The 19,240-nt window shown below is 44.0% G+C and overlaps 1 protein-coding gene across 2 annotated transcripts in view; it reads right to left on the minus strand.

Annotated features, from left to right (window-relative positions):
- Nucleotides 1-9,477: 9,477 nt before the first annotated feature.
- DZANK1 (double zinc ribbon and ankyrin repeat domains 1) overlaps nucleotides 9,478-19,240 on the minus strand; it is a 156,369-nt gene continuing 146,606 nt past the window's right edge. For both annotated transcript variants that reach the window (XM_040351201.1, XM_040351199.1), the window contains exons 18-21: nucleotides 18,021-18,101; nucleotides 14,542-14,669; nucleotides 11,733-11,807; nucleotides 9,478-10,326 (exon numbers count right to left, since the gene is read on the minus strand). In XM_040351201.1, coding sequence (XP_040207135.1) covers nucleotides 10,161-10,326; nucleotides 11,733-11,807; nucleotides 14,542-14,669; nucleotides 18,021-18,101 — 450 coding nt within the window. In that variant the 3' untranslated portion in view covers nucleotides 9,478-10,160. The remainder of the gene's footprint in view (nucleotides 10,327-11,732; nucleotides 11,808-14,541; nucleotides 14,670-18,020; nucleotides 18,102-19,240) is intronic.

The raw sequence follows: 19,240 nt of genomic DNA on the forward strand, positions 1-19,240 counted from the left end.
CTCCACCATCATGCCCCGTACACACGATAGGAAATTCCGACAAGAAAAGTCCGATGTGAGCTCTTGGATGGAAATTATGACCGTGTGACTGTGTATGCTCCATCTGACTTTTGCTGTCGAAATTTCCGCCAACAAAAGATTGAGAGCTGGTTCTCAAATTTTCCGGGAAAAAAACCCCGGAAAATCCAATCATCTGTAGCAATTCCGACTTGCAAAATTCCGACGCATGCTCGGAAAAAATTTGAGCATGCTCGGAAGCATTGAACTTAAAGCGGGGGTTCATCCTAAAAAAAAATTCTAACATTACATCCAGCATACTAACGACATTTACAGTATGCAGGTCTTTTTTTTTTTTCGTCGTACATACCGTTATATTGTCATTTTCTCCCTGGCTTCCGGGTTCTGATTCCCGCGGGACTGGGCGTTCCTATCCCTGGGTTAGATGATTGACGTGTTGTGAAAAAGTTCCCATGTCACACAAGGCGCGTCACCAGTTTTCCGTAATTAGCCGTGCTGCGAGTTGGCGCTATACGGCGCCTGCACCCGCCGTGTAGAGCTGACTGCGCAGGCGCTGTATAGCGCCGACTCGCAGCACGGCTAATTACGGAAAACTGGTGACGCACCTTGGGAACTTTTTCACAACACGTCAATCATCTAACCCAGGAATAGGAACCCCAGTCCCGCGGGAATCAGAACCCGGAAGCCCGGGAGAAAATCACACTATATCGGTATGTACGGCAAAAAAAAAAAAAAAAAGACCTGCATACTGTAAATGTCGTTAGTATGCTGGATGTAATGTTAGAATTTTTTTTTAGGCTGAACTCCTGCTTTAATTTTCTCGGCTTGTTGTACGCCACCGCGTTCTTGATGGGCGAAAGTTCAGAGAACTTTTGTGTGACCATGTGTATGGAAGCCGAGCTTGAGCGGAATTCCGTCAGGGAAAAACATCCAAGGTTTTTCCAACGGAAAATCCGATCGTGTGTACGCGGCATCAGAATAAACTGATCAGCGCTGCAGCTGCAAATCAAATTAATATTTTCCAACATTCCCATTTGACATATTGATTGATAAATCAACTTCTGTTGCATGGGAATGGCCATAGAGGTTTTGAAATTTGTCCAGCCCCTGCGGAACTGGCTGAATTTTGATCCATCAATGAGCTTAACTGTATCCGAAATAGAGGGGGGGGGGGGGGTTATTATCCCTTTCTGTTCCTACTTGTGACACCACAAGTAGGAAATTGGGGGAATGAGTGTCACTGGACAGGGAAACAAGGACCGCAATAAAAACCTAAACAGGGGGGGGGGGGGGAAGCCAACTCTAACTGAACTTCCAAGATGACTGTTTTTACTGTCCCATATTAGCAGAAGCCCTTCCAATATAGGACTTCAGTAACTATCTACTTGGAAGTTCTGTCGAGTGTTCTTTTTTTTTTTTTCTCTGTTTGAATTAGCAAGGGGTCACCTTTCAGGAAAACACTTACCCCCATAGATGTGTTATATAAGGTTTGTGCCATGTGGGTTGATGTATTCCAAGTAATAAAAGCATGGCAAAAGTTCTAAAATAGTACCACTCCACATTTTTTTTATTTAATTTTTTTTGTTACACTGGAAGCCCATTAAAATGAATGGAACAAAGTGGTGGAAAACTGGCGCAAAGTAAGAGCCAAAGTGTCACAGGAATGCGGTGGGTATAATGAACTAACCCAAATGACTTAATAGCCAATAAAAGCAAACAAAAACAATGAATTGTCCATAGAGTCCATAAAATCTGTTGGCCGATCCACTCTGTGTGGCAGCTCCGTGGGCAAGCAAGAAGCAACTTTTAGTGGACTAAGGAGAAAACACAAGCGCCAAGTAGCATTTTTCGTCATTTAATGAAACCAAATGTTCCAAAGGTGAAAAATGAAACAGCATGTAGCACTGAAAGGTTCCCCATCCATGGAGCGGCGAGTCCAGAGAGTCCTTAGCAGCTGTGGGCCCCAAGAGATGCAGCAGGTGGATTCCGGCACTTCCTCGGGCCGTGGAACGCAAGGGCAACTGGTCCTTTCTTCACTTACCGGATGACTGAAGGGATTGCCAAGGCCTTGCGGCCAGCGCAGGATGACAGGACCAGTTGTGATTACGTTCCTTGGCCCCAGAAAACACCAGCCGCAAGGCCTTGGCAATCCCCTCACATCTGGTAAGTGACTACAAGACCAGTTGCCCTTGCTTCCACAGCCCCAGGAAAAGTTTACTGCAAGGCATTGGCAATCCCCTCACTTCTGGGAAGTAACGATAGGACCAGTTGCACTTGTAATCCTTGGCCCCAGGAAGCACCAGCCACAAGGCCTTGGCAATCCCCTCACTTCCGGGAAGTAACGATAGGACCAGTTGCACCTGTGTTCCTTGGCCCCAGGAAGCACCAGCCACAAGGCCTTGGCAATCCCCTCACATCTGGGAAGTGATGACAGGACCAGTTACCCTTGCGTTCCATGGCCCCAGGAAGAGCTGGCCACAAGGCCTTGGCAATCCCCTCACATCCGGGAAATCCTCCAGAGCTTTCTATGGTTTTCTTGAGCAATGTCTACCTTTTTTAGATAAGTAACCGCTGAAACCAATAATTTATTTTAGCTATTCTTCCCGATGACCATCACAGTAATATATTGTGAGCTGTGGATATAGTAATTATTAGCAGAAGTTCTCTTGAGAACTGACAGGTATTTCACATGTTCCTTCATGTTAAAAAGGTTGAGAAAGCTGAGCTACATAATAAAATATGTGAAACGCTTATCATTGATTGTAACCTGCAATGAAACTGAGAGCCCCCGTCAAAGCTAAGAGGTGATCTGATTCCCTCTGGTCCTTTAGAGATCAGTGATGAATGTATTGTCTGTCAAGAAGCTGCACTCCCAGCCTGACCACAATGTGGATATGGAACAGCCTCAGGCAGCTCTCCTTAGTAGGCCACGCCTACTGACATGTTTTGCCCCAACCACCGGGACTTTGTCATACAAGACCTCTATGACTAAGCCCCAGTGGGTTGGGGCAAAACATGTCAGGGGTGTGCCTTCCAAGGAACGCTGTCTAAGGCCTTCCATATTCACATCCACACTGTGGTCAGACTGGGAGTTCAGCTTCTTAACAGACAATACTTTTTATTGATGTTACATACTTGGATACTGTCATTAAAGGGGTTGTAAATGTTCCTTTAAGCTAGTGCATTGGTGGTTCACTTACCTTTTCCTTTGATTTCCCTTCTAAATGTTTTTTTTTTCTTTGTCTGAATTTCTCACTTCCTGTTTCTCCTCAGTAAGCTTGCCCCCATCATTCGTGGGGAATGGCGCTGGACGCCATTCACGTTCACTTGGAAGCAAATGACGTCCTTGCGACGTCATTTGCCGCAATGCACGTCGGGAAAGTTTCCCGACGGAGCATGCGCTCTACGCTCAGCGCGCCTAATTTAAATGATTCCCGCCCCCTACGGGATCATTTAAATTGCATGCTCTAGCGCCGGGCAATTTTGCTGGCGCGCCCTGGCAATTTACGGAGCTACTGCTCCGTGAATCGAGGGCAGCGGAGCAAATTTGCGGGGGCGCAGGGCAAAATCGTTGCCCTGCGCCTCCGCAAATAAAGCGCAAATCTCTTTGAATCCGGGCCAATGTTTCAGAAAGAGGGAGGACATTAAATGAGGAAAAATCACCAAGAGGAGCAAAGACCATAAAATACTTTTCTTTCTTTCTTTATTTTTTGTACAGTAGGGGAACACTAGAAGCTTTTAATTATTTTCTTGCAAAAAACAGCCAACAAGTTTCAGGGTTTCCAGAGGAACTTCTCCATCAAGCTGATGAGACATTATGCCAATGGGCCACTTATGGGCCCATCGCGTGCTTGGTAGCTACCTCAAGAGGTGTTACATCAGACTGGAGTACTAACCCCACCAGGATGCTCTGCTGTTTTACTTCTTCAGCAAAAAAAAACTAACAGGGGTTATAACCCTTCCTTATACCTAGGTTCAAAGACGCCGCCGCAACTTTAAGGCGGCGTAGCGTATCGTATTTAGGCTACGCCGCCTTAAGTCAGAGAGGCAAGTTCTGTATTCACAAAGTACTTGCCTCCTAACTTACGGCGGTGTAGCGTAAATGCAGCTGGCGTAAGCGCGCCTAATTCAAATGAGGATGGGGGGCGTGTTTTATGTTAATTACTCGTGACCCGAAGTGATTGACGTTTTTTACGAACGGCGCATGCACCGTCCGTGTACATATCCCAGTGTGCATTGCTCCAAAGTACGCCGCAAGGACGTATTGGTTTCGACGTGAACGTAAATTACGTCCAGCCCCATTCACGGACGACTTACGCAAACAACGTAAAACTTTCAAATTTCGTCGCGGGAACGACGGCCATACTTAACATTGACTATGCCTCCTAGGGGCAGCTTTATCTTTACGCAGCGTATCTCTTACAGAAACTGCGTATCTTTACTGCGACGGGCACACGTACGTTAGTGAATCGGCGTATCTAGTCATTTACATATTCTACGCCAAACTCAACGGAAGCGCCACCTAGCGGCCAGCCTAAAAATTACACTTTAAGATACGACGGCGTAGGAGACTTACGCCGCTCGTATCTTAGCCAAATTTAAGCGTATCTGGTTTCCAGAATACGCTTAAATTTACGACGGCGCAGATTCAGAGTTACGATCGTGTATCTACTGATACGCCGGCGTAACTCGCTCTGAATCTGCCTATCACTCTATATTTAAAAAAAAAAACAGTCCTTAACACTCGTGCACGGGTTCAGTTTTTCAGATTTCTTCACAGAATTACAGTTACAGGCGGTCTCCTAGTTACAAACAGAGGGAGACAGCAGGAAACGAGAGGAAATCTACCCCTAGGAAGGGAAATTCAGATCACAGAAGGAAGCCTAGGCCTGCAGAATGCCGGAAAGCTGCAGCCTCAATTACCAGCCAGCCCGACGTGATCGCGCTGCGGGGGAGGGGGGGGGGGTCGCACGGAGACACAGGATACCCCAGCTGTGCCGCGCCAGGTCGCCAATTCTAGTCGCAATTGCGACCTGGCGCCCAGGGTTTGTCGAACCCTGTGTTACACAGTTAAAAAAACACGTAAACAGCAAAGTACTAGACTTACTACGTGGTTTTTCAGCTCTTTACCGGCATCCTTTGGGCAACTTCTGCTAATGTATTATGGTTAGCATTGCTTCCGAGCATGCATGTTTGTACTTTGGATTTGTGTACACACGATCAGATGATCCGACGTAACACATTTGTTGCCGGACAATTTGAGAGCATGGCTATCCAACATTTGTTGTCGGAATATCTGATCGTGTGTACGGGCCTTAAAGGAGTTGTAAATAAAAAATGTATTTTTGCGGAAATGACTGTTTACAGGGTATAGAGACATAATAGTTAACTAATTTCTTTTAAAAACTATTAAAAATAGATAAAAATCAATCATATAATGTACCTGTAGTTTCTAGTTTCGTTTTTGCATGTTGTTTTCTACCTCTCTGCTGTACAGAGCCACAGAGCCACAGAGCCAATACAGGGCAGTGATGGTTTGGAAAACGAAACTGATTGGTGCTGAGGGGTTTTAGACACACAGTAATCACACCTCCTTGATTAGTGACCACAGAGAGAAAGCTCCCAGCACTGTGGTGATCAGGAAACGGACAACCAGGAAGTGTGGAGATCAGAGAAGAATTACAGCAACTTGAGAGCAAAAACGAACAATGAGGACATGAAACCAGGACTGCATTAAGGTAAAGGAAGCTATTAACCACTTCCCGACCGCCGCATGTATATGTACGTCCACAGAATGGCACGTACAGGCAAATGGGCGTACATGTACGTCCTTGCCTTCTAGCGGGTGGGGTGTCCGATCGTGACCCCCCCCCCACTACATGCGGCGGTCGGATTCCCGCGGGGAGCGATCCGGGACGACGGCGCGGCTATTCGTTTATAGCCGCCTCGGAGCTGAAGAACGGGGAGAGCCGTATGTAAACATGGCTTCCCCGTGCTTCACTATGGCGCTGCATCGATCGAGTGATCCCTTTTATAGGGAGACTCGATCGATGACGTCAGTCCTACAGCCACACCCCCCTACAGTTGTAAACACACACTAAGTCAACACTAACTCCTACAGCGCCCCCTGTGGTTAACTCCAAAACTGCAACTGTCATTTTCACAATAAACAATGCAATTTAAATGCATTTTTTGCTGTGAAAATTACAATGGTCCCAAAAATGTGTCAAAATTGTCCGAAGTATCCGCCATAATGTCAAAGTCACGAAAAAAAAATCGTTGATCGCCGCCATTAGTAGTAAAAAATTTTTTTTTTTATAAAAATGCAATAAAACTATTCCCTATTTTGTAAACGCTATAAATTTTGCGCAAACCAATCGATAAACGCCTATTGCGATTTTTTTTACCAAAAATAGGTAGAAGAATACGTATCGGCCTAAACTGAGGAAAAAAAATATAGTTTTTTTTTCAAAATTGCCGCTCTATTTTTGTTTATATATATATACTCGCCAGCACACCAGGAATCATAACGTCCAAAGATTTAATGCATATCTATTATGTCAAAAAGAGCAACGTTTCGAGGCCACGCAGGACCTCTTCGTCAGGCATCTTTTTGCCTGACGAAGAGGTCCTGCGTGGCCTCGAAACGTTGCTCTTTTTGACATAATAGATATGCATTAAATCTTTGGACGTTATGATTCCTGGTGTGCTGGCGAGTATATATATATATGATTTGCTTTCCGGTTCCCAGCCGGTGATCGTTTCAGCACCCTTTTACTACTTGGCCATTTTGCCGGAAGGTGTGCAATCGGAATATTTTTGAGACTATTTTTGTTTATAGCGCAAAAAATAAAAACCGCAGAGGTGATCAAATACCACCAAAAGAAAGCTCTATTTGTGGGGAAAAAAGGACGCCAATTTTGTTTGGGAGCCACGTCGCACGACCGCGCAATTGTCTGTTAAAGCGACGCAGTGCCGAATCGCAAAACCTGGCCTGGGCATTTAGCTGCCTAAAGGTCCGGGGCTTAAGTGGTTAAGATTAAAAAAAAAAAAAATTCCTTTACAAACCCTTTAAGAATTTTCATGGGAAGAAGTTATCTCCACTGATGCTTTATCACTAACCCTTGTTTCCACAACAACCCAAAATGTTTAAAATCCAGTTGTCATAGGGACAAAAAGTGAGGCGAAATCTTGTTGGAAGCAGAGGTGGAAAGCACTGTGCATTGTATTGGATGACATAAAGGCAAATTATATGTAAATCTTTATGTCCTGCTGTCAGCATGTATCTTCTAGAATCCGAGATGAGATTTATGATCCGCATTGACAGGAAATAAGCCAAAATGAAAATGACCAAGTGTTTTGCTTTTAATGAGTAGGAAGTACCAATGTAGAGGAAATTGGGGTTAACTACAGTCTCCGACATTCAGGTTTACCAAGACAATGTATTTACTTCACACGATCAATTAACCAAGAAGAGGCTGCGCTGTAATCAATCCCCTGCACTGCCTTCCCTTGATCAAGACCCAAGAGGAAATGACCGGATATAGTTCATTGGTTTCCAGCTAAATTGACTCTGGTCTAAACCTAAAAGCCCTCTTATAATACAGATCCCTATCTGCATGAATAAGGTTAAAGAAAAATGTAGTATAGAAGAATTACCTTTATGTTTTCACTTCAGTCAAAGCTTATATTTTTGGATGATGGACTTTTCATTCATTTTTTTTTTCTTCAATAATCATTCATTTGGTTGCTAGAGATGTTAGTAAGCAATAAGGTCTGCTCGGATTGTGATTTTCATTCCTGGACTTTTTGTATAATCTGATTTTATTGACTTGTACAAGGTATATCTCAGTGTTTTTTCACAGATTAGTGTCGCTGTCATTTGTGGAATGCAGCATGTGAATGATACATAAACTGATTGATATCTTTTAGATTGGAAAAAACACAGTAAATAACATATAATAAAACTGTGGAAAGGAAATGGGAAATTAAAGGGTATGTCTTTGCAACCAAGGGGGCGGTTTGAGCATGTATGGTCTAGTCAACATTCACATCTATGCGTCTGTGCTTATTGCGTTTTTCAGGCACGTTTTGCGTTTTTAAAACCGCGTTTTTATGCATTTCGCGTTTTGTTTTCCCTTTAAAAACACTGCATATACTGTAGTTGGTTGCTAAGGAGCGGGCCGGGGAGCCAGTGATGAGTCATGAGCAGTCAGCGGGGTTCCCCACCGACAGCTGAATGTAAAAAGAAAACATTTTAGGGAAAAAACAAAATTGTGAAAAAACAGCGTGGGGTCCTCCCTAGATCCATAGCAGGCCCTTCAGGTCTGATATGGACTTGGGGAGGAACCTGACAAAAAATAAATAAATAAATGGCGTGCACCCCCAGGCAGGTCAGGCAAGGGAGTGGACGAGCAAGCCCTTTGGGACAGTGGGGACTCTTCCCCACAACCCTGGCCTGTTGGGGTCTGCAGGCGGGGGCTTATCAGAATGTGGAAACCCTTTTTAACAAGGGAGTCCCCAGATCCTGCCCCCCCAAACAAACAAACACAGTTTTTGAGAATTCCTTTATTAAAGCGGATGTGTCACTAAAAAAAAAATATTAAAAGCCAGCAGCTACAAATACTGCAGCTGCTGACTTTTAATATTAGGACACTTACCTGTCCTGGAGTCCAGCGCCGTCCGCAGCAGAGGACGAGCGATCGCTCGTCTCCCTGCTGCTCCCCCCGCCATCCTCAGTGAGGGAACCAGGAAGTGAAGCGCTCTGGCTTCACTACCCGGTTCCCTACGGCGCATGCGCGAGTTGCGCTGCGCCGCTGATTGGTTCCCGCTGTGCTCTGGGAGCCGAGTGTTCCCAGAGCACAACGGGAGGTGAAGTCATGCCCGGAGAAAACCCAAAGCTCTGTGGCCGGAAGTGGGTGCAAATACCTGTCTTTAGACAGGTATCTGCACCCCCCTCCCCCCGGAAAGGTGTCAAATGTGACACCGGAGTGGGGGAGGGTTCCGATCAGCGTGAGTTCCACTTTAGGGTGGAGCTCCGCTTTAAAAATACAAAAATAATGATAATAATGTCCCCTGATTTAGATACATCGTCAATCAAGTTGCCCACCGGACCTGAAAACAGAAAAAAAAGCTTTGCACTTGTCAAAGGCTTACCGTTGACTGCCTACTCCTCTGTGACAGTTCCTAAATAGGTAAGGGGCGGGGCCATCAGAGTGACATCACTGGGTGGCCCCACCCCTTGTAACATCACCGCCCCTTTTACCTATTTAAGAGCTGTCAGAAAGGGAAAGGCTTAGCCTTTGAAGAATGTGGAACTTTTTTTTGGGGGATCGGCAGATGCCGTGTTTATGGAGCGGGGGGGGGGGGGGGCCTTGCGCGTCCCCTTGCTTTCCTGACCTGCCGGGCTGCATGCTCAGATAAGGGCCTGGTATGGATCTGGGGGGAGACCCCTAGCTGTTTTTTTTTTACATTCACCTGTCAGCTGACTCATCGGTTGTTAAGGATGTGGTGGCCAGATTCCCGGACGCGCCTTAGCAACCAGCTATATACAGTGTTTTTAATGGGGGAAAAAATGCATAAAAAAATGCAACACTTGCATTTCTGGGGTGACTCCGTTGAAGTCTATTACAGGCAAAACGCAATCTGCTGTTGGAAAAAATTTCCCCAACCCTTTCCAAAAGCGGCTGAAAAATGCAAAAATCTTAACGGGCAACATAGGAAACCATGTTAAATGGACTGTCAATGTGTTCTGCAAATTGCAAAATGCATCAAAAAGCGCATAGGTGTGAACATACGGTAAGGGTGGGGGAAGGCGATAGGTAAAAGATGTTTAGGTAGAAAAGGAAAAAAATGGGGGAAAGCTCTGGGTAGGGGGAAGAACACTATGGCCATATATCACAGGTAACCTGTTTATACAGAGAGAAGATCACAAAATTCCTGAGAGATCCTAAAGACCGTCCAAGCTGCCCAAGTAATTCATTCCATCATTTTTTATGGCATCCTTAATCAGACATCAAATCACAGCAATAATATTTTGTTTAGAACACCATTTTGTAGTTCTGGATTTTTCACACCGTCTTTCTTGATGAGTAGAGACAATAAGTAATAATAATATAATAATAAGTAAGCAATATATCTGCTTAGAACACATCCAGGCTGATGTTTTTTGGTTTGGTGAGTTTATCCAGCATGCCTTGTCCCAGTTTGGAGGCAAAGAGTGAGGAGATCTGTTCATTTCCACTCTTTAAAGCTAAATCATACGCAGTGATCCCTTTATTGTTTTTCTTTTTTATGCTTGCATTGCATCTAAAACAAGAAAAGCACATTTAACACATTTAGATGTTGGATTATGAGTATGTAGTAAGTTTCACAGTACTTTTCCCTGATGCCAAGGCAGCATACGTTTTGGTTGGTCCAACCCACAGGACCAGTGGTCCTATAAATCTGCCTTTTTTTCCTTTCTTTTATGCTTTCTTTTTTATTAGACTTGTTTATCCCAAGTATGCTAACATTTATGTACTATTGAATAGCTCATTACTCACCTGTAGTTAGTTAAATGTTTATAACCCAATTTACTCGTGCAAGAACAGGCACCATAAGACGACCATAAACATTGTACCTTCTGCGTGCCAGTCCATTACATCAATGTCACTAGGAAACCTCGGCACCAACTGTAGTGTAATAATGTTTTTACAGTTCAGCGATTGGCTTATATCTCCGGGTATCGTCATTGCTTTTTTATACTATACAAACCCGTATTTAACAGAGACTATTGTTTCATTTATCTACTGATCCCCAACTGCAGTGGTGTCCAACCTGTGGCCCCTGTGATGGATGCAGCTCATTGCTTGCCTTTATCTGGCCCTTGGGGCTCTATTCCTCCCACTGACACCAGTCAGTTGTGCATAATCCCTCCCAATGATACAATCAATGGAACATAATTCTTTCCACTGATACCAACAATGAGGCATAAGTCCGTCTACTGATGGAACATTGTTTCTCCCACTGATACCAACAATGAGGCATAATACCGTCTATTGATGGAACATTGTTTCTCCCACTGATACCAATGATGGAGCATTATTCCTCCCAGTAACATCAATGATGGAGCACCATTCCTCCACTGACATTACAGCAGAAGTAAAGTGAAATAAAAAAATAAATAAAAAATCTTCTCCCTGCAAGATAAAGTCATAATGTGCTAGTATGTAGGTCTTCCATCTTCACCCGGTCTTCCTTACAGGTTCACAGGCTCTGGCCACTTGAATGGCCAAGTTGCGATGACGTCCCACTGACACCAATAATGGAATGTTTTTTTCTGCCACTAATACTAACAATGAGGCAAAATGGCAAAATTTCTCCTTTAATACCAATGGTGGGGCATAATTCCTCCCACTAACGCCAATGATGGGGTAATTATTCCTCCCACTAACACCCATCATGAGGCGCTATACCTCCTCCTACTGACCACAGGTGCTATGCAATTTTTTTGCTCCCATTGACCACCAAGCCTGAGGCATTTTCTACTTCAACTGGCCCCCCTAAAGTCTGAAGGACAGTAAACTGACCCTATGTTTAGAAAGTTTGGAGACCCCTGCCCTACAGAATCTCCTATTTAATGAACTCTAGACCTCTTTTACAGATATTCTAAACATTCATATGCCTGTATTCCAGATTATGTATTGGTTTGCCATGATCGCAATTTTTCTTACCCTAGCAAGACTTCAGTGCACATCTTCCCTTCCATGCCAAGCTGGACGGCCTCATGGAGAGCAGTGTTATTCTGCCTGTGGGACAAAACCAGGGAAGACCACCGTTTGACATACAGCTGATGAGGAGCTAAACAGAGCAACCGACTTCAAAAGCAAAGAAAAACATTTGAATCATAAACTCAATGGGCCAGATTCACAAAGAGATACGACGGTGTATCTACAGATACACCATCGTATCTCTGACTTACACTGGTCCTATCTATGCGCCTGATTCATATAATCAGATACGCATAGATAGGGCTAAGATCTGACAGGTGTTACACTGTCGGATCTTTTTTCAATTTAAAAATGGCGCCGGGGGCGTTCCCGCTGATTTACCTTGAATAATATGTAAATCAGCGAGATACGCAAATTCACGAACGTACGCGGACCCGACGCAGTCTTCTTACGATGTTTCCGTAGCGGCGTACCCGTCGTATACTTACCCCTGCTTTTATCAGGTGCAGCCAATGTTAAGTATAGCCGGCGTTCCCGCGTCGAATTTGATTTTTTTAACGTTGTTTGCATAAGTCGTTCTAGAATACGGATGGACGTCGTTTACGTAAGCGTCGAAACCACTGACGTCCTAGCGACGTCAGTGGGAGCAATGCACGCCGGGAAATTCCCCGGACGGCGCATGCGCATTTAAATCGGCGCGGGAACGCGCCTGATTTAAATAGTACACTCCCCCTAGCCGCGGAATTTGAATTCCGCCGGGGGATTTAGGATCCGCCGCCGCAAGTTTGGAGGTAAGTGGTTTGTGAATTAGCCACTTGCCTCTCAAACTTGCGGGAGCGGATCTTAAATCACGTAGATCGAGCGGATCTATAGATCCGCTGATCTACGTGAATCTGGGCCAATAAGTTAAAGCAGGGGTGTCCAACCAGTGGCCCGCGGAGCCCTCTGATGTGGCCCGCGACCTCCTGCTCTGGGATGGAATAGAATACTGTTATTAAAGGTAAGTTTATCATCAAAATCACAGTGTATATACTGTATGTGTTCTTCAGTTGTTACTGGGCTGCTTTCAAACTGATCCGCAGGTGCAGAGCAGTGTACCTGCGGGTTACCTGCACTGAGCCATAGCCTTCTATTACCTACAAGTTTGATGAGCTTTCTGAAAGTGCACTACACCTACAGGGTATAATAGAAGTCTATGGCAAAGTACAGCTAACCTGAATAAAAGCCACAGGTGAACTGTGCTGCACCCGCGGTGCGGGTAAACAACAGTCCGTTTACAAACGCCTACCTCCAATCCGATCCGCAAAAAAAAAAAAGAATAGAGTGGGCTCTATAGAGTAGAGTGGGCTGCCATCCATCTGCTTTGCTTATTGTGGCCCGCGACCGGTTACCAAGTCGCTTAAGTGGCCCTTGCTCTTCAAAAGGTTGGGCACCCCCGAGTTAAAGGGACTGTGTGCTTTTAGCAAGCTATCAAACTCCCTTGTATGTTTAGAGCAGGTGGGACAATTAACCACTTAAGGACCCGCTCATGTATATATACGTCCTTTTTTTAAAGATGGATAGCTCGGTAATGGCAGCAGCTTCTGCCACAACCGAGATATCTATCTTTACTGTGAGCGGTCCTGTAAACGATAACGGTGGTCTCCGCGGTGGATTCGCCGCAAGATCACCGTTTTCCGTGGCAGGAGAGGGCTCCCGCCGCTCTCCCGCGCCTTCTGTCGCTTACCGGAGCCGTCGGTAGCGGCGGAGGCGAACGGGTCCTTTCCTCTCTTCAGTTGGGATACGAGTGAGGGCAAGATGGCCCCCACCCGTCCCCATAGCATAGCAGGGCGGAAGTGACGTCACTTCCGCCCATGCTTCTTAAAGCAATATTTTCTAAATGTCATTTTTTTTTTTTTTTTTTTTGCATTTAAGTCTAAATATTAGATCTGAGGTCTTTTTGACCCCAGATCTCATATTTAAGAGGACCTCTCATGCTTTTTTCTATTACAAGGGATGTTTAAATTCCTTGTAATAGGAATAAAAGTGATCCATTTTTTTTTCAGTGTAAAAAAATAAAATAAAAATAAATAAGAAAACAAAAAAAAATATTTTTTAAAGCGCCCCGTCCCGACGAGCTCGCACGCAGAAGTAAACGCATACGTGAGTAGCGCCTGCATATGAAAACGGTGTTCAAACTACACAAGTGAGGTATCACCGCGATCGTTAGAGCGAGAGCAATAATTCTAGCCCTAGACCTCCTCTGTAGCTCAAAAGATGCAACCTATAGAATTTTTTAAACGTCAAAGTAAAGTAAAGTAAAAGTTTGACGCCATTCCACGAGCGGGCGCAATTTTGAAGCGTGACATGTTGGGTATCATTTTACTCGGCGTAACATTATCTTTCACAATATATAAAAAAATTGGGCTAACTTTACGGTTGTCTTATTTTTTTATTAAAAAAAGAGAATTTTTTCCAAAAAAAGTGAGCTTGTAAGACCGCTGCGCAAATACGGTGTGACAAAAAGTATTGCAATGACCGCCATTTTATTCTCTAGGGTGTTAAAAAAAAATATATATAATGTTTGGGGGTTTTAAGTAATTTTCTAGCAAAAAAAAACTGTTTTAGTCTTGTAAACGCCAAATCTGAAAAACAGGCAAGGTCCTTAAGTGGTTAAAGGGAGAAACGGACTGTCTGCTATGAGAATACAGACAGTTCTTACAGATGAGGCAAGTATAGAATCACTGTGAACAGAACTGAGAATGTACTGAATGTATTTAATCCTGTTCTTATTATGTGGTTCCAAGAAATGTATTAACATATAGGTACGTACGGTCCAGACTGCTGGTCAATATCAGCTCCCTTCTGCACTAGGACAGGTATGACTTTGTAATGTCCATTGAGAACTGCCACTGTCAGCGCTGGACGATCTTCATTGTTGCTACAGTTTGGATCTGCTCCCTATAAACAAGGGTTAAAAACAGTATACAAAGAATATTTTAATATTATCTATCCTTCTGCTAAGTACAGCTACAGAAAAATGTGACTGTTTTAATCCCGGGGCAAAACAGAATAGGCATTTAAATCATTATTACTGGAACAAAATATATGTAATAATATGTACTCAGTAACAGCAACTCCATCTATAATGTTTTCTCCAATTTCGGAAGCACAATTCATATTGATTATCTGTTATGCCTTAACTGCTGCCTTGTGCCCCCCTAATGTATTCTCTATAAGGTAATGCACAAGCCTGTGACAACGTAGCTTGGCTTCCGGCTTTTAATAAGCTATAACTCCTGGTAATCCACCTAGGGAGCATGAAGACCCAGTGAGGCATTAACCACTTGACCTCCAGAAGATTTACCCTCTTTCGTGATCAGGTAATTTTTTGCTCTACGGCACTGTGTTACTTTAACTGCTTAAGCCCCGGACCATTTTGGTGGTTAAAGACCGGGCCACTTTTTGCGATTTGGCACTGCGTCGCTTTAACTGACAATTGCGCGGCCGTTCGACATGGCTCCCAAACAAAATTGACGTCCTTTTTTCAACAAATAGAGCTTTCTTTTGGTGGTATTTGATCACCTCTGCGATTTTTTTTTTTTGCGCTATAAACAAAAAAAGAGCGACAATTTTGAAAAGAAAAACAATATTTTTTACTTTTTGCTATAATAAATATCCCCCAAAAAATATTTATATAAAAAAAAAAATTCTCCACAGTTTAGTCCGATACGTATTGTTCTACATATTTTCGGTAAAACACAAAAAAAACGCAATAAGCGTTTATTAATTGGTTTGCGCAAAAAATATAGCTTCTACAAAATAGGGGACTGTTTTATGGCATTTTTATTAATAATTATTTTTGTTACTAGTTATGGCGGCGATCAGCGATTTTTATCATGACTGCGACATTATGGCGGACACATCGGACACTTTTGACACCATTTTGGGACCATTGACATTTTTACAGCGATCAGCGCTATAAAAATGCACTGGTTATTGTAAAAATGACACTGGTAGTGAAGGGGTTAACCACTAAGTGGCGCTGCAGGGGTTAAGTGTTCCCTAAGAAGTGATTCTAACTGTTTGGGGGCGTGGCACGTCACTGATGACTGTTCCCGATCACGGGGAACGGTCATCAGTGACAGTGTCACTAGGCAGAATAGGGGACTTGGGAGTTCTTGGGACCCGCGGCCGCACTCAAGAGGCACGCGGCGCGCGCGCCCGTTGGGTGGCAGATTCAAGTGGACGTACCTGTAAGCCAATCCGCCTGCCCGTGCCATTCTGCCGACGTACATCGGTGTGCGGCGGTCGGCAAGTGGTTAACTGACAATCGCGTGGTCATGCAACGCTGTAGCTGTACGCAAATTAAATTTATATTGTTTTTTCCCCCCCACAAATAGAGCTTTCTTTTGGTGGTATTTGATCACCACTGGGTTTTTATTTTTTGCGCTGTAAACAAAAAAAAGAAATTTGAAAAGAAAAAACAATATTTTTTACTTTCTGCTATAAAACATATCCAATAAAAAATTTGAAAAGATCTAATTTCTTCATAAATTTAGGGCAATATGTATTCTGCTACATGTGTTTTGTAAAAAATCCCAATAAGCGTTGATTGATTGGTATGTGCAAAAATTATAGCGTCTACAAACTATGGGATATATACTAAAATTGTATTTTTTTATACTAGTATGGCGGCGATCAGTGACAGTAAAACGGACAATCTGGCACTGACACTTTGTGGGAACCAGTGACACTAATACAGTGATCAGTGCTAATAATATGAACTGTCACTGTACTGGTGACACTGGCTGGGCCAGGCGCGGATCCAGGGGGGGGGGGGCAACAGGGCAATTGCTCTACCTGAGAAAATAATGAGCGGGTGAGCACCGGCGGGTGAGCTAGAGGACGGGCAGGCTGGCGAGTGAGCAATCATGCCAGGCAGTAAGGCTGGTAAGCAGGCAGGTGTTCTGTCAGGAAGCCGCTGCTACCCATATGAATATGCAACTGAAGGGACATTGTGTCACTGCCATCTTGGTACACCCGCACTTGTCCACAGTAAACCTAGAGTTAGAAGTCGGCAAGCGGACATCTTTATACACCCATCGGAGTCTTGCTTTTAACAGTTATTTTTAACAGTAAACTCAACTTATATTTCACTATATATGCTGAGTTTACTGTTAAAAATAGCTTTAAAAAGCAAGACTCCGGTGGGTGTATAAAGATATCTGCTTGCAGACTTCTAACCCTAGGCTTACTGTGGACAAGTGTGGGTGTACCAAGATGGCCGCAATGCAACATCACTTTGGTTGCATATTCTGATGGGTAGTGGCTTTCTGACATCATCTCTCCCTGCCAGCCCTCACTCTGGGACACAGCCACTGGCAAGTGACAAACCGCATCTTGTGGCAGGCGACATTGGCAAATGACAATGCACATCTGGTGGCAGGGGATGTGGCAAGTGACATGGCAAGTGACAATCCACATCTGGTGGCAGGCAACGGTGGCAAGTGACACGCTCAGGGCTCCCACTGATTCTGCATTATGGTGAGTTAACTATTTAATTTTATATTACAATGTAATAATAGTAATAATGCGCTTCAATCATCCTGACACCTTATTAACCATGGCGCCGTGATGATTGAAGCGCCAACAACAGCCATTGCCCCGACAAATTGCCCTCAAAATTTTCTGGCAGTGCCCCTCCCGAGACTAGACTCTGGATCCACCCCTGGGCTGGGAAGGGGGTAAACATCTAGGATGATCAAAGGGTTAAATGTGTGCCTAACCACTGTTTATGTGTGTACTGTGAGGTGCTTGCACTAAGGGATGTGATGGTTTTTATCCCCTGCAAAAAAAAAAAAAAAAGGCAGGTACCCGCTGATGGGACAGAGTTCTGCATTTTTTACACAGACAGAGCTCTGTCCTGTCTTCCTCCTTTACCGATCAGCGGGTACGGTGATCATCCATTGACTGGCACCCCCTGATCGGCTTGTGGTGTGACTAATCACAACACAGCTGGCGCGCAGAAGGCGCTCGTGCACGCCCCCTTACCCGGAGAAGCAGAATCACGTACATATACGTGATTCTGCTTAGCCGGTCCGCACTGTAGCAGTAAAGCTACAGTGCGCGGTCGGCAAGTGGATAAGCCGTTCTTCATTATACTCAAAACAAAGAAAAACATTTTGACAAGGGGAACATTTTGGAAGAGGCAGGAGTATAAAAGTATAAAAACATTTTTATTACAATGATCTGATGTATCTTTGTAATTGGTTCATTATGGAAATTTATACTTTTCTTCCTTCAAAATACCTCATCCAAGAGTTCCTCAACAGTAGAAATCCTGCCTTCACCTTTGGGTCCAACTTCCTTGAGAAGCTTCCGATCTTCAGGCTGCAAATCAAGAAAAGGTTGTTTTAGAACAGATTCAGTAAACCTGATTTCCCATGCAGCATATTTGAACACTGGCTAGTCAGAAAGAGGATATATGTTTTGTCTACAGAGAATGAATATCCCTTTAAAACAGTGGTCATCGACCCTGTTCTCATGGGCCACTAACAGGCCAGGTTTGCAATATAACCGAAATACAGGTGATATCATTTGCTGCTCAGTGATTGCAGTATTCTAATATTCTAGTAATACATAAAACCTGGCCTGTTAGTGGGTCCTGGAGGATAGGGTTAATGACCACTGCTTTAATCACTTCCTGCCGGCCGTACGACTATATACGGCCGCAGTGTGGTTGCCAATCTCCGGAAGGCCGTCACTGAGATGCCGATGCGCGTGCCTGGCGGCCGCGATGTCCGCCAGGCACCCGGGATCGGCGGTTACACAGACAAGGATGTGGATCTGTGTGTGTGTAAACACACAGATCCACGTCCTGTCAGGGAGAGAGGAGACTGATGCTGTGTCCCTTGTACATAGGGACACAGATCGGTCACCTCCCCCAGTCAGTCCCCTCCCCCTACAGTTAGAACATTCACTAGGCTACACATTTAACCCCTTCCTCGCCCCCTAGTGTTAACCCCCTCCCTGCCAGTCACATTTATACAGTAATTAGTGCATATTTATAGCACTGATCGCAGTATAAATGTGAATGGTGCCAAAAATGTGTCAAAAGTGTCCGATGTGTCCGCCACAATGTCGCAGTCCCAATAAAAATCGCAGATCGCCGCCATTACTAGTAAAAAAAATAATAATAATAATTCTGTTCCCTATTTTGTAGGCGCTATAACTTTTGCGCAAACCAGTCGCTTATTGCGATTTTTTTTTTTTTAACAAAAATATGTAGAAGAATACGTATCGGTTTAGACTGAGAAAAAAAATGTTTTTTTAAAAAAATTGGGCTATTTATTATAGCAACAAGTAAAAAATATTGATTTTTGTTTTTCAATATAGACGCTCTTTTTTTGTTTATAATGCAAAAAACAAAAAAAAACGCAGAGGTGATAAAATACCACCAAAATAAAGCTCTACTTGTGGGTAAAAAAAGGACGTCAATTTTGTTTGGGAGCCACGTCGCACGACCGTGC

Source organism: Rana temporaria, chromosome 4 (assembly GCF_905171775.1).
Source record: "Rana temporaria chromosome 4, aRanTem1.1, whole genome shotgun sequence".
Taxonomy (NCBI): Eukaryota; Metazoa; Chordata; class Amphibia; order Anura; family Ranidae; genus Rana; species Rana temporaria.